The sequence below is a fragment of the Phocoena phocoena genome, chromosome 4, assembly GCF_963924675.1.
Source record: "Phocoena phocoena chromosome 4, mPhoPho1.1, whole genome shotgun sequence".
Classification (NCBI taxonomy): domain Eukaryota; kingdom Metazoa; phylum Chordata; class Mammalia; order Artiodactyla; family Phocoenidae; genus Phocoena; species Phocoena phocoena.
In genome coordinates, this window is record NC_089222.1 from 77139492 (window position 1) to 77162104 (window position 22613).

The 22613-nt window shown below is 42.0% G+C and overlaps 1 protein-coding gene across 1 annotated transcript in view; it reads left to right on the forward strand.

Moving 5' to 3' along the window:
• The first annotated feature begins 1312 nt into the window (after window positions 1-1312).
• Window positions 1313-22613, forward strand: part of HACD2 (3-hydroxyacyl-CoA dehydratase 2) — an 83821-nt gene continuing 62520 nt past the window's right edge. Inside the window, exons 1-3 of the mRNA XM_065876448.1 lie at window positions 1313-1538; window positions 4097-4214; window positions 19396-19414. Of these exons, the coding sequence (XP_065732520.1) occupies window positions 1384-1538; window positions 4097-4214; window positions 19396-19414 (292 nt within the window). The 5' untranslated portion in view covers window positions 1313-1383. The remainder of the gene's footprint in view (window positions 1539-4096; window positions 4215-19395; window positions 19415-22613) is intronic.

A 22613-nucleotide genomic window follows, 5' to 3' on the forward strand; every position in this document is an offset into this window, starting at 1 on the left:
TCCACAGCTAACATATCAACAAATCTTATCAGCGCTACTTCTAAAATATGTCCAGAATTCAATTCAGTTTTCATCACCTCGATTGCAACCACTCTGGCCCAAACCACTACTCGCTACGGCCTGGATTACTGAAACAACTTCCTAACTGATAACACTCTTCACCAACTAACACAGTTATTTTCACCTGGCTCCCTCTATAACGTCTGGGAGACCGAGGACTTGTCTTTCACTTAGTGCCATGAACCCCAGTGCAATCTCGCAGACGCTCCATAAAATAAATACTTACTGGAAAGAATAAATAAGTATTGTATACCACTACATGTACAGTAATTAATTTAAAAAGAGATTTGGGCATGAGAAAATTGACGGTTAGGAGACTTCTAGTACAAACCAAAAACCGCTAGAACAAGCAGTGAATGGAAAGTGGGGTCAGCTGGTTGAAGCAGGTTCCACAAGCTGTCCTGCTTTCCTTAAGCAGACATGTTTTCCATATAAGCCAACATCCCTCTACCTTGGAATACTGTGGGTGGAAAGCTTCTCGCTCCACTCGACACCTCACCCTTAGCCGGCAGCCTAATCGTCTCATCCTCGTCCTGCTTCGACGACGGGCTTCGGCGACGGGCGAGCCCACGCGGCTTCGGGCTGGAAGACGCATTTGGGCATCCTCCTGGCCCTCAAGAATGACACTGGATCCTAGGCCACACGGGCAACTTTAATCGGATAGGAAAAGGGACATACTTCTTGTTGACGTTCTCCACTGTACAAGTAACTTAAAATCAAAAGGCAGGGAATAAACCTTCAGAGACAGAATCTTCAACGCGGCTGGCAGTTAAGATAAAGGGCAGTTCCCGCCGGCCTCTAGGGATGATGGGAAGCGAAATCAGCGTCAATTGCCCTGACCCAAAATGGCAGGTTACTCGAACCGCGTGTATAGGGGTGAAGATACGACCACTGGGAGAAGTCAAGATGAGAAGGGAAAATGAAAGCATCATTTTATTAATCCCACACAGAGGCGGAAACTATAGGAGAGAGAATAACCAGGGACGACAAAACATCCAGACGGCAGAAACAAGTGGCCTGTCGAATAAGGCCAAACACAACATTGACCTAATCCAAGATGGCGCCGGAGGTTATTACCGGGAGCGCAAAAGCGGCGGTGATTACCCTGTTCCACGATGGCGGTGGCGACTGAGGCGAGTGGAGGGGCGGAGGGCCGGGAGCGTCTTTGCCCTCCTCCAAGATGGCGGCAGCCGTGGGCGCTGTCCCTGGCTCCGCCCCGCGGCCTCGGCCCCGCCTCTCCCTTGTCCTTCCCTCCACCCCGCTCGCAGTGGCCAGTCTGGGCGGAGGTGTTCGCGCGAGGAGAGCGTGCTCCCGGCGTTTGATATGGCGGCAGCCGCGGCGACTGCAGTGACGAAAGGGAATGGGGGCGGCGGGGCCCGGGCCGGGGCCGGCGAAGCCAGCGGCTCACGAAAGAAAAAGGGCCCGGGGCCTCTGGCCACGGCGTACCTGGTCATCTACAATGTGGTGATGACCGCGGGGTGAGGCTGGGGCTCGGGAAGGCGGGGAGAGAGTCTGGCCGGGGAGGGGGCTCTGCGGCAGGAGGAGCGGCCCGGCTGGCCCGCCGCGCGCAGCGCAGCCCCGGTGGCGGGAGTCCGGGCCCCGGCACCTGGGCTCCGGGGGCAGTCGAGGCTGAATCCGCCTGGATGCTTGCTGGGGGCCGAGCAAGTTCCCAGGTACCGAGCTGGAGTTCCAGTGCTCCAAGGGGCTCGGGGGAGGCTGCCCAGGCGCTGGTCCGGAGGGCCTTGGGAGGACGTATGGGCTGGCCACACGTCCATGTCTGGGGGGCGTTGTGCCGGGCGATCCTGCAGCGCTGAGAGCCCAGGCGGCAAGGCACGAATGGCGAGCTGTTCTCCCCAAAGGGAGTGGAGGGAGCTGTGTCTGCAGAGTTGACCATTTATTTCGGCGGCTCTTTTCAAAATCCAGGATGAGCTTTAATGGGAAAGGTAGTGGAGCAGCGTTCAAAGTTTTTGCCCAGTGACATGAGCAGTCCTGTGCTTTAGGTGAGTTTAGACTTTGTAGGATGGATTGAGGTGGGGAAGACACTAGAGATGGAAGGCAGAGTTACTGGGGAGAAGCGGAATAGACCCTGGAAACAGATTTTACCCCCTCTTGTTTCTCCTTTATTTCAGTCCATCCCTTGTCGCAGCGAGTTTTTAGTTCTAGTTATGACACTAACAGTGTGACCTTGGATAAATCATTTTATTTCTCTAGACCTCCGTTTTTTCATCTGTAAAAACTAAAGTTTTGAGCTAGGTGATCTCCAAGATTCCTCTAATTCTCTGACCCCATGATTTTTGGTGACAAGGATCACAGGATCAGACTGTTACATATTTTTAAATTTTATAAATTTGTAAAAAAAAAAAATTCTTAACATTTTATTATGAAAATTTTCAAACATATAGAAAAGTTGAAAGAACTGTATAATGAGCATCCAGTTTTATTTATTTTTAAAATAGATAATACATTGGCCAGGTGCAAAATTGAAAATGTATGCACGGGCATACAGTGAAGATCTTCCCTCTACCTTCCCTTCCACCCAGATTTCCTCCCTGGAAGGCAGATAATTTTGTTTATGTTTCAGATACTGATACAAGCAAATATGTGTACATGGGTATTTTAAAAATGTGAATGCTAATGATTAGCATTTCAGCACCTTGCTTTTTTCTCACACACACACACACACACACACACACACACACACACACACACAAACACATCTTGAGAGGATCATAGGCTTTATGGCTAGTATTAGAAATAGCCAGTATTGAAACCTAGGCTCAGAGAAATTGTGACTTGCTTGACTTGAGGTCACAGAACTTGTTAGTAGTAGTTCTGGGTTTAAGAGCCATATTACAGATGCACGTTTTCTTTATCACATAAATGGTCACAGAATGATTTTAAAAGAATATTCATCAGTGCATATGTGTGTATTTATATATAAAAATTCTTGTCATCTTAGCAAGGGCTTTGATGAGAGCATTGTGCTGAAGAGGGATTTTAAGATACATTGGGGAAGACGAAAAGAAGCCTTTATTCCTGAACCATGAACATGGAGAATGGGGTGGAGGGTAAGGAGTGGTATCTTAAACCAGAAGAAAAGTTGGGGCTATGAGAGTAAAGTAAGCTTTTTTTCTAGGTTACTGAAAATGCTGAACCAGTTACACCATTAAGGAATTCATTTCTTTTTTTTTTTTTTTACAAACTCTTGTTCGATGTATTTGTATGATAGTTTCTAGAAATAACATAGACCACATACCCCACTGCCTAGTTAAGATTTTACACATAAATAAATCTGTTAGCACCTTCAAGGAGACACACCTTAATAATGATATACCTCATTTCATTATGGAACTTAACAAATAAAAAACTACAGGGCCTGAGAAATTTATTTTGGAGGACAGTAGAACAGAAATGTAGAGTTCAGAGCCATATGCCTAAGTGCGTCCCTGTTTTGTATTGATCTGGCTTTCTTTACTAAATTGATTTTGGGAATCTCAGGTTAAAAACCTTTTATTCTTTTTAAAAAACAAACCATTTATTCATATGTCATTTGCAGTCTTTTAAAAGAATAGATTTTAAGGGAGGGGTATGTTCAATGAGATACTTCTATAAATAGTTTAAAACATCTCTCCACCCTGTTGTTATTACAGACCCTTTAACTGCACAGGGCATTTAAAATTTTCCTTTAATAGCTTTTTTCTCTTGTCTTGGACTTCCTGGCACCTAATTTAGCTGCTCAAGGACCAATTTAGCTTATTTCCCTCCTTTTGGTCTTGTTCTCAACGGGCAAGGTTGCCAAAAAGCCGAGCTCCAGATGGGTGAGGTGCCACTGTGCTTTTGCAAAAAGCACTCTTCGTAGGGTGCTGCTGGAGGTGCAACATTTCTGTGCATTACATACAGCTTAGCGTTTGAGAGTGATAATCAATAAACCTAGGACACAGATCTTGAGGTCACCTTTAGTAATATCTATGATTGCCACATCTTTCTATTATAATCCTACTTATTTTTTTTTTCTTCTGATTGCTCTTTTTCTTAGGTGGCTCGTTATAGCTGTTGGTCTGGTCAGAGCATACCTGGCTAAGGGTAGCTATCATAGCCTTTATTATTCCATTGAAAAGCCTTTGAAATTCTTCCAAACTGGAGCCTTATTGGAGGTGGGTCCTGAGATTTGTTGTTGTTGATTTCTGTTGTTTTAAAATTAAAAACAAGCTACTAAATTATATTGAAGTAGCCATGTTTCTGCTGGATTTGCTTTAAATGTTGAAAACTTGCCTCGTAGAACGCCATGTATAATGTTGATACCTGGTTTATCTTTCTGACATTCTACATAAATAAGATCTCATTTAACTTGTATTACCTGGAATATATTTTACATTTAACTTTTATTGGCAATCAAATGAAACAAGCTTATATTAGGATTTTTAAAAATTCCAGGGACTTCCTAGGGAAGTGTTAGCAAACTCAGATACTTACAGGGACCGGGCATATAATGGGAACAGTGAAGTTGGTGAGTGTAGGATGTCAGGAGTGATAGATATAAGAAATAGTAGAGCCTGTTTAAAAGCCTCCAAAAACCTTTTTAAACAATAGTTTATTAATTTCCCTGTATTAAGGGTAATATATATATCCAGTCCTGTCTTCTGGGGTAAGTATATGATAGGATTTTTGACTTGCAATTCAAATTATTTTAAGCAAAAGGAAATTTATTGGCTTCTGTAGTTGATAAAGATAATAGGGTTAACTTAAAAAATCAAAGGAACGAGCTTGGGAATGAGAACGAAGGATTTGATGTTGCAGCACTCTCTTTCCATCTCTCATCGCTGCTTCTCTCTATTTCTCTTTGAATATTAGTCTTAGGCTCTCCTACTGCAGATTGCCTTCTCTGCCTGGTGGGAGAGAGCTTATTTTTTCAGCATTAGGGAAGGATTCTGGTTGGTCTTACCTAGACCAATCACTCTTGCCAGTGATGTGAAATACTTGATTAGTCAGATCTAGGACACATGCCCATACTTTTGGCCAAGGGACTGTAGACTTCGTTAATGGAAAAGGGAGAATGAGGTAGCTTTGGGCACACACCATAGCTGCCATAGTTCATTATGGTGAAAAATTTTCAGGTTGCAGAGAAGATCTGATATTCAGTTTCATTTTACCTAGCCTTTAGGCCAAGCCCATCATGACATTTGGAAGGCTCTTAGACCATTTATCTCCATGAAATGAGATGTTACCTCAACCTCTCACCCTCTTTTTTTTTTTAAATTAGTTTATTTACTTATACTTGGCTGCGTTGGGTCTTCGTTGCTGCACGCAGGCTGGGGGCTACTCTTCGTTGTGATGTGTGGCCTTATCATTGCAGTGGCTTCTCTTGTTGAGGAGCACGGGCTCTAGGATGCATGGGCTTCAGTAGTTGCAGCATGTGGGCTTCAGTATTTGCAGCATGTGGGCTCAGTAGTTGTGGCTCATAGACTCTAGAGCGCGGGCTCTGTAGTTGTGGCACACGAGCTTAGTTGCTCCATGGCATGTGGGATCTTCCAGGACCAGGGCTCGAACCCATGTTCCCTGCATTGGCAGGTAGATTCTTAACCACTGCGCCACCAGGGAAGCCCTCACCCTCATTTCTGAAAGCAGAAAGTTGTAGTTTTTGGGGTTTTTTCTCCCAGAAAGCAGAGAGATTTCAATACTGTCCATACTTATATGTTTAAGTTAGATGGTATGATGAAATGAACGTACAGCTGGAGGCTGAGTGCCCTTATTCTAAGCATGCTGGTTTTACCAACTTACTTTGTGAATTTGGGCGAGTCATTTATCTCTTGTCCACCTTGTTTTCTCATTTGTAAAATAATTAGTTTGAAGTAGATTTGTAAAGTTCCTTTCTGCCCTAACAGTTTGAGTTTGAGGAGAGTAGCAAATCCTTGTGTGGGCCATATTGTAAACTTAGAGGCTTAAATTTTGGGGGGAAAGGGGCAGTAGTAAATAAGTATCACTTGTCTGTCAGAGCTTTGGCCAGCACAGTTCTCAAGCTACAGAGAACCAAGTTTGGAGTCAAGACCATCAGAAACTGCCTGAGTGCTTGATATAGTAAGAAGTTGTATCCAACTGGAATACTTCAATAATTTACTAATTTAAAGGGGGTTCTGTCTCTGTAAGACTTGGTAATATTAGAGGTATAATTTTTAAAATTTAAGGATATCTTAGGGAAGGTTGTGACATTAAATAGTGTGATGTAAAATCTACTCAGGAACCAAATCTTAGACTTGGAGGGATTAGCGCATTTATCCCTATAAAACTTTTAATAGGGATTTAAGAAAATATTTTGGAGTTCTGGTTTTATCTCTGTTATCCCCACTAAGAACCAATTAGGTGACAAACCCTGGATTTGATTTTGGGAAAAGAACTCTGCAAAATGAATGAAGACTCCCTGGGATGTGCAGAGAATTAGCTTTGTAGATGGCAGTGATGGCAGTAGACCCCTCAACCTGGGACAAGAGAGCAGACTTGCTAGAGCTGCGTCTCCTGAGCCGTCCATTAAGGAATGTTTTATTGCCTACCTAACCTACATAGTATAATAATGTTCTTAGTGTTGTTTAATTACAGATAAGTTGTCCTTATGGGAATTATTAGTGCTTGACAATAAACCGTGTTTATAGGAGGAAAAAATGAGTCCCAGGGAGGTCAGCTACTCACTTATATCTCTGCATGAATATTCTGAATAGTAATCTGTGTGATTATTCTTTAGTAGGTTCTGTGGGAATTTGCTTTAAGAGGAAATAGAGATTACTTGTTCTCAAGAAACTTCAAATCTTCTTAGGAAAATATAACACTTTGCTTTTTAAAAATATAAAACATTTACTAAGCAAGTGTAAATGGGAATGTAGTAGTGTAATACAGAAAGACTTTCTGAGAAAATTAAATGATTTTTTGCAAAATGGGTACAAAGATATATTGAGTTTGTGATACAATAATATAGCTTTTTAAAAGAATATTTATTTCTGGGGCTTCCCTGGTGGCGCAGTGGTTGAGAGCCTGCCTGCTAATGCAGGGACACGGGTTTGAGCCCTGGTCTGGGAAGATCCCACATGCCGTGGAGCAACTAGGCCCGTGAGCCACAACTACTGAGCCTGTGCGTCTGGAGCCTGTGCCCCGCAAAAAGAGAGGCCGCGATAGTGAGAGGCCCGCGCAATGCGATGAAGAGTAGCCCCCACTTGCCACAACTAGAGAAAGCCCTCGCACAGAAACGAAGACCCAATACAGCAAAATAAATAAATTAATTAATTAATAAACTCCTACCCCCAACATGTTAAAAAAATATATATATATATAAAACATTTACTAAGCAAGTGTAAATGGGCATGTAGTAGTGTAATACAGAAAGACTTTCTGAGAAAATTAAATGATTTTTTGCAAAATGGGTACAAAGATATATTGAGTTTGTGATACAATAATATAGCTTTTTAAAAGAATATTTATTTCTGGGGCTTCCCTGGTGGCGCAGTGGTTGAGAGTCCGCCTGCCGATGCAGGAGACGCGGGTTCATGCCCCGGTCCAGGAAGATCCCACATGCCACAGAGCGGCTGGGCCCGTGAGCCATGGCCGCTGAGCTTGTGCGTCCAGAGCCTATGCTCCGCGACGGGAGAGGCCACAGCAGTGAGAGGCCTGCGTACTGCAAAAAAAAAAAAATTATTTCTTTGGCTGCACCAGGTCTTAGTTGCGGCGGCAGACAGGATCTCCATTGCCGTGTGCGGGATCTTCATTGTGGCATGCAGAATCTTTCTGTTGTTGTTGCAGCATTCAGGACCTTTAGTTGCGGTATGCGGGACCTTTAGTTGCGGCATGTGGGACCTTTAGTTGCAGCATGCGGGATCTAGTTCCTTGACCAGGGATTGATCCTGGGCCCCCTACATTGGGAGCATGGAGGCTTAGCCACTGGACCACCAGGGAAGTCCCAATAATATAGCTTTTTAATAAAGTAGACAGAAATCCTAATTTTTTTCCACATACGTATCCAAGAATGTCTTGAGTAATTTTTATAGATAGTTTTTCAAAATATTCCACAGGTGACAGTTAAATAAGTATGTGTTTGAGTCACTGTAATGGGTGCCATGGAGGTTGAGCCCTTGCTAGTAAAGACATTAAAATCTTACTGGGTAGATGACTATGTTAGGACCCTTGGCTGGAGATTATAGAAACCGCCTTAACTGACTTAAACTGTAAGGGGAATTTATTATAAGTGTATAGTATGTCCCATGGAATCCAAGGGTGGGGATGCAGCTGGCCTTTAGGAATGGCCTGGAATCTGGGACTGGAGCACCACAGGGAACCCAGGAGGTCTTGCTCTGTCTCTTATCTCTACTATTGTCTCTCTCTCTTTTTCTCTGATTCTTCTCTTCTTGCAGACTGGGGTTTTTTTTGGTTTCTTAGTCTGTGTGGCAGACAATGGTAACAGAAAACTCCTGAGATTGTAGTTTCTGCAATCGAGAGCAGCTAATTAAAAACAATATTATTTCCATTTCCGTATTCCTAGCGAAGGGCCTAATATGTCCAGCTTGAATCAGGTGCTTGTTCCTGGACCAATCACCTGTAGACGAGAGTAGGGTCACACTAACCATACAGAAGTTGGAGGGAAGGGACAATTTATAGAAAAGTGGTGCTAGGCATTAAGTCCAAGAAGTATTTACCAAAGTTAATGAGACGCAATACAGTGAAGATGATAAGGTATGAGGTGATATATAAATTGGTAGAAAGTAAAATACTGATAACTTTGTGGGCCAAGGGATCAGTGTGTGAATAACTACAATGTGTCTTGAGTTGAATCTGAGAGCTAATTAACATAGGTAGCAAAAGTATATTTTTAAAATGCCATTCATAGATAAATAAGATATATCTTCATACCGTAAAATGAGTGAATTACTGGTACTTGTTATAACATGGATGAATCTTGAAAACATGCTTTGTGAAAGAAGCCAGAAACAAAAAGCCATGTGTTGTTTGATTCCATTTATACAAAATGTCCAGAATAGGCAAATCATAGAGACAGAAAGTAGATTAATGGTTGCCAGGGGCTGTGGGGAGGAGAGAATGGGGAGGGACTGCTAATGGGTACAGGATTTCCTTTTAAGGTGATGAAAATATTCTTGAATTAGATGGTGGTATGGTTGCACAACCTTGGGAACATAACTAAAAATCACTGAATGTACACTTTAAAAAAGTGAATTTTGTGATATGTGAATTATATCTCAATTTTTAAAAAATGCCGTTCAGGGGCTTCCCTGGTGGCGCAGTGGTTGAGAGCCCGCCTGCTGATGCAGGGGACGCAGGTTCGTGCCCCGGTCCGGGAAGATCCCACGTGCCACGGAGCGGCTAGGCCCATGAGCCATGGCCGCTGAGCCTGCGCGTCCGGAGCCTGTGCTCCGCGATGGGAGAGGCCACAACAGTGAGAGGCCCACATGCCACAAAAAAAAAAAATGCCGTTCATCTATAATGAGCCGGATAAATTTTCTTTTTACTTTATTCTTTTTTTCGGGTCCATGATGTTCATGGATAAGGACAGACTATCCTTCCAGCTTTGTTAAGAACTGAGTTAAAGTTTAGAAATTAAAGATCCTACATTATGGCGCTTTAAAATTTATTTCTAAGAGAATTTGGATTTCTAAATATATTTAGTTAACATAAGAATGTAATTACAGCAAAGACATTTTCAAATACTCGTAATTGGGTGTGCCTCTGTGATTGACAGTGAGGATTCCAGTAGGTTAAGGACTGCTCTGCGGAGACATTAATTGTTGAGACTAATACAGACCATCTTCAACACATGTACATCAGTACATATATTCAATATCATTTACCTGCCACCGTCCATCTTGGAATATCTAATGGACCACAGGCACCTCCTTTCCTTATTCTCTTCCATCTCCTTCTAATGCTTGGAACCCTCTTATCTACCGAAAAATAAAATAAAATAAAGAAAAATAGTGTCATTTGTTATCTTTTCCTAGAGTTGATTTAGGACTGGGTCTGAAATGGCAGAACTGATTCTGGAGAAGCAGTGAAGGAGAGAAGATAGCTTTTGTTGTTTTCTAAGCCCCATCTCTGTATTCTGGTCTAATTCTCATGCCTCACGTCACAACTCTCCTCAGATCCTTTAATGAAATAATAGGAAACTGATTTTGGATATTTCTCTAAAATATAGCAAAATCTTAAGAATTTGTAGGAAGAGGGCTCCCATCTTGTCTCCCTGCCAGTTTTTGTCTTTTTGCCTCAACTACTGGATGATTTTTTCCCACAGAGATACTAGGTGGTTGGGTTCTGTGATATTACTAATACTTTAGGCACATTATATATTAACTTTGCTTTTCTGAACTCATCTGGGGACATAACCATCATCTGTAATATTTTTCTTCCTTTTGGAAACATGCTAATTTCTCAGTAATTTTAAAAAGGAACTTCTGAAACACAGCTATATGCACATTTTAGACTAACTTTATTCTGAGGACTTGTTTTGAGAAACCAGCCCTCTAAAAGAGACTTCTGAAAAGCTAGCAGAGCAAGTCATAGTAGAGCTATCTGACACAAACAGGAATGACAGCAAACCCAGACAAACCAGCTTCAGAAACAGTGTGAAAACCAGAGAGAAATAGAACTTGGGTATAATTAATAAGTGTCACAACATTAGAAGGGAAGAGGGAGACTGTGGGAAACAGGAGTCCACCCACACAGGCCTCACTGCTTAACAACTCAAGCAAATAGAAGCAAATTGATACGGTATTCAGAGAAGATAGGTATTGGCTATAGAAAAGAGTGTGCTAAAATTTTTTTTTTAAAGAGAACTAAAAATGTCAATGGTGGCGGTTCAGGGCAGGAAGCAGGCCACAGTGCAGAGAAATAAGTGATACTGAAGATTCAAGAAAGGCAGGAGTTCCTAGTTATAGTCTCAGATAAAACAGATTACAGAGCAGAAACCATTGGGACTGTTTAGAATGTACTATTTGAATGTCAAAAAGAACATTACAAAATACATAGTGCCAGGCATATCAGAGTTATTATGTGTTGGTGGACTAGCTAATGCATGAATGATTATCAGTAAAACAGAAAAACAAAATATACAGGAAAGCAGTGAAACTTAACAGATGAATAGTATAGTAGAACCAAGCTATCTAGAAAACAGAATGAGGGTATACAACCTGTCAAAAAGTACGGCTACCAGAAGTAGAAAAGATTGGAAAGTATAACTCAAAGACAATCAGGAAAAATTCTAGAAAACTATTCAGAATGGAAAGCCCCTCTCAGTGTGGTTATTGAGAGTATATGGAGTTGTACATAGGCACTGTTTTTCAAGGAAAAAAATCCCTTCCCTTCCTGGGCACCTATTTGTTAAATTTTTAAACTTAAAAGAAAGATAAGTGATTTCTAGCAGAGAAGAGATCTTAAAGTGTAATAGTAAAACAACTTGGGACGTTAGACTTTGAAAAATAAAAAGATTCATATGAAGCTAGGAGACAGCATTAGGTTCCTGAATAACAGACCATGCAATTTCCTACAGATGGAGACATTTTGAAAACACCTACCAAAATAATAGAACTTTGAAAGAACCTTATCAAAGGGTTTTTAACTGATATATAAGTAAATAAAATTAACCAATTCTTTTTTTTAAATAAATTTATTATTTATTTATTTATTTTTGGCTGCGTTGGGTCTTCACTGCTGCATGCAGGCTTTCTCTAGTTGTGGCGAGCAGGGGCTACTCTTCGTTGCGATGCACGGGCTTCTCATTGCAGTGGCTTCTCTTGTGGAGCATGGGCTCTAGGCGTGCGGGCTTCAGTAGTTGTGGCGCACGGGCCTAGTTGCTCTGCAGCATGTGGGATCTTCCTGGACCAGGGCTTAAACCCGTGTCCCCGACCTTGGCAGACGGATTTTGTTAACCACTGTGCCGCCAGGGAAGTCCAATAAAATTAACCAATTCTTTAGACTAGCACTGTGCAGAAGAACTTTCTGCAACGATAATATTCCAAATCTGTGCTGTCTGATATACTAGCTGCTGTTGAGCCCATGGGGCAGGTGAGACTGAAAATCTTCAGTTTTTAGTCTTATTTACTTTTAACTGAAATTTAAATAGGCACATGTAGCTAGTGACTACTGCATTGACAGCATAGCTTTAGACCATCATACAGATTGCAAGGTATCCACATGTAATTTCATAAAATATATCAGATTCTCCCAGGGTAGAACGAAGTGGGAAGGAGGAAAAGCAAAGGAAGACAAACCTGTGATGTAAATTTTAGGTCACAACAGAGTTTATAAACTTTTTAATTCATAAGACAAAAGTAATGAGAATAATTATTAAAATATGGTGATGTTTTCAGGTTAGGAAAATCAAAAGAAGAAAAAGCAAATTGCAGATACTGGAAAAGGTACGGAAGGGTGCATATCAAACTGTTACTAGTGCTTACCTCTGAGGACGGATGTGGTATTTAGGGGGAATACAAGGGAATTTCTGCTTTTTATTCTATATACTTTAGTGTGCATTTACATATCACTTTGTGAATCTTTAAATTAAAAAGGAAAGATATAATATGTAATAAAGTATAATAGAAAACAAAAATGAATTAGGAAAATAAGATTTAAAAGTTCTTTGAGGGCTTCCCTTGAGGCACAGTGGTTAAGAATCCATCTGCTGGGCTTCCCTGGTGGCGCAGTGGTTGGAGGTCCACGTGCCGATGCAGGGACACGGGTTCATGCCCTGGTCCGGGAAGATCCCACATGCTGCAGAGCGGCTGGGCCCGTGAGCCATGGCCGCTGAGCCTGTGCGTCCGGAGCCTGTGCTCCGCAACGGGAGAGGCCACAACAGTGAGAGGCCCACGTACCACAAAAAAAAAAAAAAGAATCCACCTGCTAAGGCAGGGGACACGGGTTCAAGCCCTGGTCTGGGAAGATCCCACATGCTGCAGAGCAACTGAGCCCCATGGGCCACAACTGCTGAGCCTGCACTCTGGAGCCCACAAGTCACAGCCGCTGAGCCCGCGTGCCACAATTACTGAAGCCCACACACCTGGAGCAGGTGCTCCGCAACAAGAGAAGCCACGGCAATAAGAAGCCCACACACCGCAACGAAGAGTAGCCCCCGCTCACTGCAACTAAAGAAAGCCCACACACAGCAAAGACCCAATGCAGCCAAAAATAAAATAAATAAATAAATTTATTTTTTAAAAAAGTTCTTTGAAAAAAGAAGAAAATAGGCAGCTTAGATAAGTTATCTTTTGATTTAAAATGAAGTACAGAATTTTACATCTGTTAAAAAGACAGTAGCAGTAACAATAAAATTATAGGATGATTGACTACACACAAATGCATTGTTTCTGATGTCTTTGCAAGTAGACATTAATTTTATCAAAGTAAAAAAGTAGGATGGTGGTTACTCGTTTAAAAAGCAAAATTCAACAATCTGTTGCCTGTAAAAGACTGATGTAAGCTTACTTAAGGACAAACCAGCCTTCCACGACCAAGCATACAAGAAAAACAGGACCATCCTGCTTAAGATAAAGTTGATTTCAGAGCAGAAGCCAAAGAGAAACTTGCTGCATTTACAATTTGTCACGCAGAAGGAACATGGTAGACACATGTTGGTGGAATTTATTAATGGCTGAATGATTATCATAGAAAAGCTGGCAGAAATGGCTAAAGAAGTAAAAATAGAATTGTACTTGAGAAGTGTCACCGTATATGTAAAAGAACACCGGAGACAAGAAATTTGGGTACTAAGACTTGGTTGTGCCACTTGGTCTCAACCTCTGTAATGAATATTCTGGATTAGATGACCTTAACACTTTTTTTTCCAGTTCTAAGTGCTGTGGGGCTTCAACATTTCAGTCAGAATACGAAAATAAAGCAGATAATGAATTAGTAAATTATAGAGCCAAATACAGCAAAAAAGGTCAGATTAAGTGACAGAAAAAGTAACAGTGATTAAGGAAATTTCACCTATTTCCTCCTTCAAAAACGGATATAAAAGGATTTTGAAAACATGTTTGGATTGAAACCTTTGAGAGAGCGCACTAAATACCCTCTTTTTCTTGCTTATGTTCTGAACGTTGGGAAATAACTCATTGTATAAGGACCCTAAATATCACCTTTATTAGTGATAAAGGCCTAGCGGGAGGCTGCGTGTTAGTGTGCAAGTCAAGCAGGTTTGCTAGCTGAACTCCAGAGGTAGACTCTGCCTCCCCCAGGCAGCAGGGGCCAGGGCAGCATGGAGAAAACCAGACAGCTCGGGCTTCTCTGTGGGAGCCCTAGGGTGGAGCTGAGGTACGCGTGCCCCATTCTTGCCAGTTTACTGATCAGATGCGTCATCCTTCCTTTCCCAAGTAAAGTGATTAATGGGTGGAGAGAGACCAGAAATATCTGGAAGAAAAGCCTTCTCATGAAGCCAGAGGAGAGGGGAAAGGTGTTTGCCTCTAATCATAATCATCTATAACATAAGTGCTATATATTCATTGTAGCAAAACCCAGATATACATAAAGAAGAAAAAACATGTCAGTCATAAGCTAATGATAACTGCTGATAACATATCGATGTCTTTCAAGACTACATGTTATTATATAGGTAAGTTTTAAGAAAAAAAGATGAAATCATAAATACATATAATTTTCAAAACTAACCAAATACTGGTAAACATAACCCAAATTAGTTCTAGACCTCTCCATAACATGAGTGTAGTAGACATGCTTTGTGGAGCTGCCCAGCTCAGGGGGTTTTATTCTCTGGAAATTTTCGCAGTTCTACCACTAGACCCATACCAGCTGCATCTCTACCCCTGACTCTGCCTCTCAGGCCATAGCTCGCTGATCCAGGGTTGCACACCTGGCCCAAACTGGGCTGGTCAGACTTTTCTCCAAGAATGTGGAATTTTGAATTGAAAGACAGAAATTGGGACTTACTATAGCTGAATGATGTTAAATCCATGAACTAAAGCTGCTTGGGTTCGTATTCCTCTTGAGACTTGTTACTCTTTTTTGGACTTTGTTATTGTTATTTTACCTTGGATTAAAAATGAAACTGAAGGGCGAATAGACACAGCACAGAGGATTTTTACGGCAGTGAAACTACTCTGTATGATACTGTAATGGTGGATACATGTCATTATACATTTGTCCAAGCCCATAGAAGGTATAACAGCAACATTGAACCCTCAGCTACGGACTTCGAGTGACAGTGATGTGTCAGTTCAGGTCCATCAGTTGTAACAAACATACCACGCTGGTTGGGGATTTTGATAGTGGGGAGGCTGTGCCTGAGTCGGGGGCAGGGGGTAAATGGGAGAGCTCTGTACCTTCCTCTCAGTTTTGCTGTGAACCTAAAACTACTCGTTAAAAAATGGAAGTCTTTTTAAAAAATGAAACTGAACAAACTTGTTGGTAGCTTACAAAATTAATTTCCTTAGTGCAAATCTTAGAAACTTTTACAAAAAAGATGTTTCGAAGTAACCTATTGTGAAAGATGACATTCAACATTGAGGTTGAATTTTGAAACTAAAATGAGCTTATTGCCACTGGGTGGAAATGGAAAGGGTTCAGGAGGAGAGAGATGTTTACTGCTTTTTTTTTTTTTTTTTTGCAGTTTTTCTTTCTGTAATTGGTCATGAGGTTATAGTTGATACCTGTGGCTTCCTTCTTCTACTACCTATTCCATATTTCCCTTACCCACAGCAGTGACCCGAACCTTCGTTCCCAAGGGGTCTGAGTCCTTAGTCATTCTGCCTCTTTTTGGTTGCTGTAGTTTTCCATTAACGTTTACTACTGGAAATGCTAAGAGGTGCCTCAGAACCCCCTGGCTTCCATACATAGTCCGCTTTGCCTCGATTGTGTATGGCAACATGATATCCCCTAGGCAATCAGGATTGACCACTCCATCCATAGATAAGCCCCCTTTTTTTGCCTGTTGGTGCAGTAGCATGAATAAGGAGCCCAAAATGGCCAGATGGCAGTCTAATCTTCCAATTCAGTAGAACCATTGTTGTCACCTGGTGCAACCAGTAACCTTGTGAAGACTAAGCTCTCCAAACAAGTAGAGCTCAGAGTTGCCAGGATGGAAGGCAGAAATTCTTTAGGTGGGTTAATAGGTATAATAGAGTAGCCACTCCTACTTCCTCCCCTTGATTCTTGGACCTTTGTAATCCGGTGATGAGGAATACAGCATCTGTGATTCAAAGTATAAACTGCGTCCTGTAAGGCAGAACCCTATTCTTTCAAGGTGCTGTCTCCCAGTTGGCATCATAACTGAGTCTTCGGTAAATCTACCTTTCAACTAAGCCAGGCATTTCTGGGTGATGGCATATGTGGTTAAGAGCAAATGATTCAGTGGGCCTGAGCCCATTGATGTATGTATTTCTTTTGCTGTGAAGTGAGTTCTTTGATCAGACACAATACTTTGTAGAATGCTATGATGGCAGATCAGGCACCCTGTGAGTTCATAGATGGCGACACTGGCAGAGGCATTTGTGGGCAAGGAAGGCAAATCCATATCTAGAGTATGTGTTTATTCCAGTGAGGGCAAATGTCTGCTCCCTCCTTGGTGGAAGAAATCCAATGTAATCGACCTACCATCAGGTTGTGTGCTGTCCACCTGGGAAATGATGCTTTATAGGGCACTTAATTCTGATCTCGGCTATTGGCAGATTAGGCGCTCAGCAGTAGGGTTAACCAGGTCTGCCTTGCTAAGAAGAAGTTCATGTTGTTGATCCCATGCGTAGCCTCCATTCTTGTTAACGTGGCCAATTTGTTCATGGGTCTATTGAGGAAACACTGGGATGGGTGGGAGGAGTCTAGCTGACGTTAATAGTGTCCATCATTTTGTCCACCATCATTAAGAGTCTCCTTTACAGTAGATGCCATTTGGTGAGCATTCACGTGAGACAAATATTTTCAATGTCTATGCCCATTCTAAGAGATCCATCCACATACTTCTTCCCCAACTTTCCTTGTCACTATCTTCCAATCCTGTTCCTTCCAAGTCCCTGACCATCCAGCTAGACCATTAGAAACTGCTCATGAATGAGTCTAAATCTGTACTTCTGGTTATCTCTCATTCCAGACACAGGAGAGAAGCAAATGTACTGCTCGAAGTTCTGAATATTTATGGTTTGTAAGGCACAGATCTCAAAATCAATAATACATGTAGTGGTTAAGAGCACCAGCTCTGGAGCGTGGCTGCCTGTGTACAAATTCTACCAGTTCCATTCATGCCCCAGTCTCCTGCTGGCTTTGGGGAGTCTCCTGGAGAGGCTGGGGAAGGGGGGCTCACCCAGGGAACACAGACACTGGTGGCAGACACATTGGGGAGCATTCAATCGCGTGAACACTCCTAGCAGCTGACATTGGATCATTAGCACTATGACATATTTTCAAGGGAGATTTTGAATATGGCAAGTCTTCTGAATGAGGTATGCTTATTTTAGTTCAGTAATTCTCATTAGATCTCAGCAAGAGCAGTGTGACCCCTCTAGAGTGCGATTTAGAAAACTGAGAGGGTATTTTGATTGCCACAATGAATGGGGGTGCTATAAGTAGATGTCCTGTGCTGTCTGAGACAGTCCAACTCAGTGGAGGTCTGTATTCCCCCTGACTTTTGTATATACCATGGGCTGATCCCTCTCCAAATATAAATTGATAGTTTTGTAGTACATATTCATACTAAAAAATCTTCACGAGAAATTAAACAAAAAGCTTATTAAGTTAGAAGAAGGTCATTGTCTTAGTTTTCTCTTGCTGCATGACAAAATACCACAAACTTAGTGGCTTAAAACCACACTCATTTATTAGCTCACATAGGCACACATATAGCTCACATAGCTCATATAGCTCACATAGTCGCTAGGCATGTTTTAGATAGAGCTAAATCTTGTCAAGTTATAGCTTTTTCAGGTATAACTAATATACAGTGAAATGATAGAAAAAGCAGTATAGTAGGAATAAAATCTAGGTTCTTGATCTGCTACATCACTTACTACCTTGGTGAAGCTGAGCAGTGTTTCTAAGCCTTCGTTTTCTCATCTGCAAGTAGAGATATCTGTCCTGCCCATCTGCCAGGGTTATTGTTAGTTTCAAACAACACAATGACGGCTTGAGAAATGTATTCCAAAATGCACTGCAATGGTTGTTAGGTCTTATCATCCAGAAAAGCTTTGGTCATTAAATCAACCTTGTAGATGGCTTCAAATTACTTCTTTACTACCACCACCCAGGTTAAAGCAGTGCCAGATACAGGATGAATTGGAAGGGGATTTGGAAGAACCTAATTGGCTGGTTAGATGGCCATTGAGATGGAGAGGAGATAGCAGTCTCACCCATGCACTGGAAATAAAAAACTGGGGAATACATGCCAAAAGCATTGGCAGGACTTGGAAACCTGTTTGACTTGGGAGTGAAGGAAAGGAAAGAGCAGTTGAATCTGAGAGTTGGGGGGGGGGTTGGTGATCAAGAGGCATGGTAGGTATGAAGGAAAGGAGGGGTGAGCTTCCTGCTGAAGCATGCCATCTTTTTTTTTTGGTTTTTTTTTGGTTTTTTTTGTGTGTGTGTGTGGTACGCGGGCCTCTCACTGTTGTGGCCTCTCCCGTTGCGGAGCACAGGCTCCGGACGCGCAGGCTCAGCGGCCATGGCTCACGGGCCCAGCTGCTCCGCGGCATGTGGGATCTTCCCGGACCGGGGCACGAACCCGTGTCCCCTGCATCGGCAGGCGGACTCTCAACCACTGCGCCACCAGGGAAGCCTGCATGCTATCTTTGAGTTGCTGCTGGTACACCTAGATGGAGATGTCCAAAGGAATGTGGGCCTGGAGTTCAAAGAAATCTGGGGTTAGAGATTAGACTGGGAATACCCCTGTAATGAGATCACAGAATGAGATAAGATGGGGTCCAAGGGTAGAGCTTTGTAGAATAAATGTCTGCATTGAAGGGCCTGCCGGGTAGGAAAAGGCTCTTCTGATCTTGTGTTCCATAGTCTGTGATAGTTCTGTTCTGTACAAATGGGACATGGGAGTTGTACACTGGCTGCTCTTACCATTTTATGTATTATAGAAGAGGTCCTTGACATTTGCTAAACTACTGGGTAAGATTTATTCCTTAGGAAATCTTCCATAGATACACAAACTAAAAATGAATTAACAAAAAACTGAACAAGAATTTACATTTTGTTAAATAGTCTGTAGCCAAGTTTAAAAATTGAATGTTCATTTTTCGAATTCAGTATGCTGGCAGACACTGCTCTATTCTTCTGAAAGGCTAGTTTGTATGAAATAAAACTATAATATTATTGATCTTTACTAATTCTCTTTTCCCCCCTTTTTCTCTCTAGATTTTACATTGTGCAGTAGGTGAGTATGGAATTCCCCTCCAACTTATGTAGAGTGGATTCTGCTTTCTTTTTTTAAGTCATGAATGATAGGTTGATTAGATTCTTACTGAACATTGAAAAAACTAACCTATTTTATCATTATATATAAAATTGCTTAGGCTTTTGGTTTCTAAAATCATGGGTACTATTTAGATGTTATCACTGAACACTTTATTAAATGCCATGGCTATTTTTCTCTGTCAATTTAAAGAGGCCTCTCCTACCTTCTCAGTACAAGGGTAAATAGAGAAACACCTAGCATATTTATAAAAATGTGACTTGGAGTGCTGGGCTCTGTTGAAAGCCCTCTCTGATTACTTAAATGTTATACTCTCTTTCCTTATTTTTTAAAATGGAGTACTGCGTATATTGCCTACCTCTCAGATGAATATTTAATGTATGTGAGAGGGATTGGAAAGTACAAGTACAAAGCGTTATACCAATGTGAGAGATTTCTGCTAAAAGCAGATACAATGTGATTCCTCTTTGGGGAATACGGAGGGCCATCAAATTCTGCTCTGGAACTAAGGCATAGCTTCTAGTCTGGGACGGCTAGACTCCTCTAAGCAGAAATCAATTTTGGAAAGTTGGTAGACCCTGTGGAGTAAACCCATAGCGGTTGCTGTGCATGTGGACTTGTCTCTCCAAGGGAGGATTTGAAGTTGCTACTCACTGAGAAGCACCAAAAGTCTGAAAACTCCAGAACTATGCATTCAAACCATTATGGCCCTGATCAACATAATGGATAAATTAAGTGGGTACTTACTATATTCGGGGCACTGGGGAATTCAGAGATGAGGAGACTTACGGTTCAGGTGGACGCACAGCAAACTCTCCACCATGGGCCTTAAAGGGATCACTATGATACCAGGGCTCTATTACTTTTAAGGAAGACACACATCTTCCTTATAAAGAATTGCACCTCGGCTATTTTCTCACTAGGAGGAGGTGTACAATCAGAGATTTCTCAAATGATTTGCAAAATTTTGTATGGATGTGTCTGTGTTTGCTTGGGAAGGTGGGTAGAATTCATAGCTTTCATAGATTCTCAGAGGAACATGATTCAGAAGGTTAGGAAACTGCTTTAGCACCTTTAAGCAAGAGATCTGAAAGGAGCTTGGAGACTCATTTGTCATATGGTCTGCTTTCCCAGAGAAGGTTAAGGAACCTGGTCCCATAGCCAGTAAATGGCACAGCCTCACTTGGGACCTGGCCAGTCTGAGCCAGAGCCCACCTGACTGACTTTATTTTACGGTGAATGGGTTCCAGCTAGTGAATAATCTTACATACATTCCCTTTTTAGTCCTTTATCTAGAGTTTTGAGGTGAAAAAGTTGTCCCTTCTTAAGTGCTTAAATTTGTAGATTGGGAGATATGTTCAGCCAGAGAGAGCGTTCTGGAACCAGTTCAGGCCTTCTCCATATGACTGAACCCTGTGCCCCCAGTCTGCCCCCCTCTCTTAACCTTCAGCTGCCTCTGTACAAAGCTCTTAGATGCATGTTTTCCAAGCATGTATATTATTATTTTAATTAATATTGCCTTGTATTTTAATACACAAATTCCTTTTATCTGTCTTAGAATATATTCTCATGCCTCTATAAAATTTCTACCCCTGGAAATAAAGTTTCTGACAAGTATATTTATTCATTCATACCAAGAACATGATTGAATGCCTACCAGGTGGGGCCAGACACTGGTGGGTAGTGGGAACAGAGAGGTGAACAGGCACAGGCTTAGGCTCAGGAAAGCCACACTCAGATGGGTGCCCCTCTGAGCGCCTCTGGCAGGATGCACTCCGAGGAGTAGTATCTATGTCACACTCCTCTCTGATGGTTTGTTGACAGGTGTCCCTAGGTCTTGGTTTGGTGCCTGACACACAGGAGATACTTTAAAATTCCTTCTTATTTTCTCAAGAACCTTGTTCCATCAGTGATTCTCTATCTTGCATCATCACCCTTTGTCATCTGCCTTTTCCTTCTCAGCTCACAAAATGCTCAGAATGCTCCATCCTAAAAATAATTTTTAACCTAACCTTTGACCCCGCCTTCCTCCCTTATTACTACATAAGTCCTCTTCATCCCTTTTACCAGATTTCTGGTATACTCTTTCCACTTCCGCGCTCCCATTTATACCTTAACCCAGCAGTTGTGCTTCTGTACCCCTTGCCCTACTAAAATTGCCCTCTGGTCTAAAATCAGCACGAATTTCTGTTAAATTCTGAGGAATTTAATGTTTGGAATTTACTGAACTTCTCAACTACGTTGGGTACCACTGATGACCCCCTCTGTGACATCCTGTTCTTTTATCTTACATCATACTGAGCCCTCCTGGCTTTTCTGGTCCTCTGTGGTTCTTTTCTTTCTTTGGGGCCTTTTCTTTCTCCCCTTGCCCCTTAATTGTGGGTGTTCCCAGTATCTGGCCCAGCGCACTGCTCTTCTGCCTGAACAGGTCCTCTGGGTGATCTCTTCCCTTCTCATGGGTTGAGGTACTTAAGACCCTCAGTTCTTTAACTCCAAGCCACACCTGCACCCCAGACTCCAGACTCACCCCATGAGCTCCTGGATGTCCACTCCTGGATGTACACCTCCTTCTCCTCAGCAGCCTCCTTCTTCTTGTCAGGTGCTCCACCAGCTTCCAACCACTATCCATTCAGTCACCCATTCTAGACCTAGTGCTCATCCATGATGTCTCCTCTCCTTTCCCCATACTCCCATAGCCAGGTGGTCATCAGGTTTTCTCAATTCTGTTTCCTAAATAGTTCTCAGATTGTCCTGTTTTTTCCAGCCCTGTTCAGAGTCTGAGTATGTCTCATCTGGACTCCCATATCACACTCCCTGAACTTGTAGGTTTATAATATTAATATTAGTAATAATAAGAGCGATCATTATAATAAGAGTATTTACTATGTTTCAGTGCTTTACATTCATAATCTACTTACTTCTCATTGTACGGTTGACAGAACTGAGGCTTAGAAGGTTTTATATCTTGCCAAAGTTCACTTAGCTAATAAGCCCTAGAGCTAGAAGTTGAACCTGTGGCTGTGTGGCTCCAAATCCATGCTTACAGTCCTCGAGGGATTTAGTTAAAGGATGATTCTGAGCATGTCACTTCCGTGCTTAAAACCCTTCGCTGGTTTAAACATCTTCATGATTTGAACCCTGCCCACCTCCCTAGCCTTAC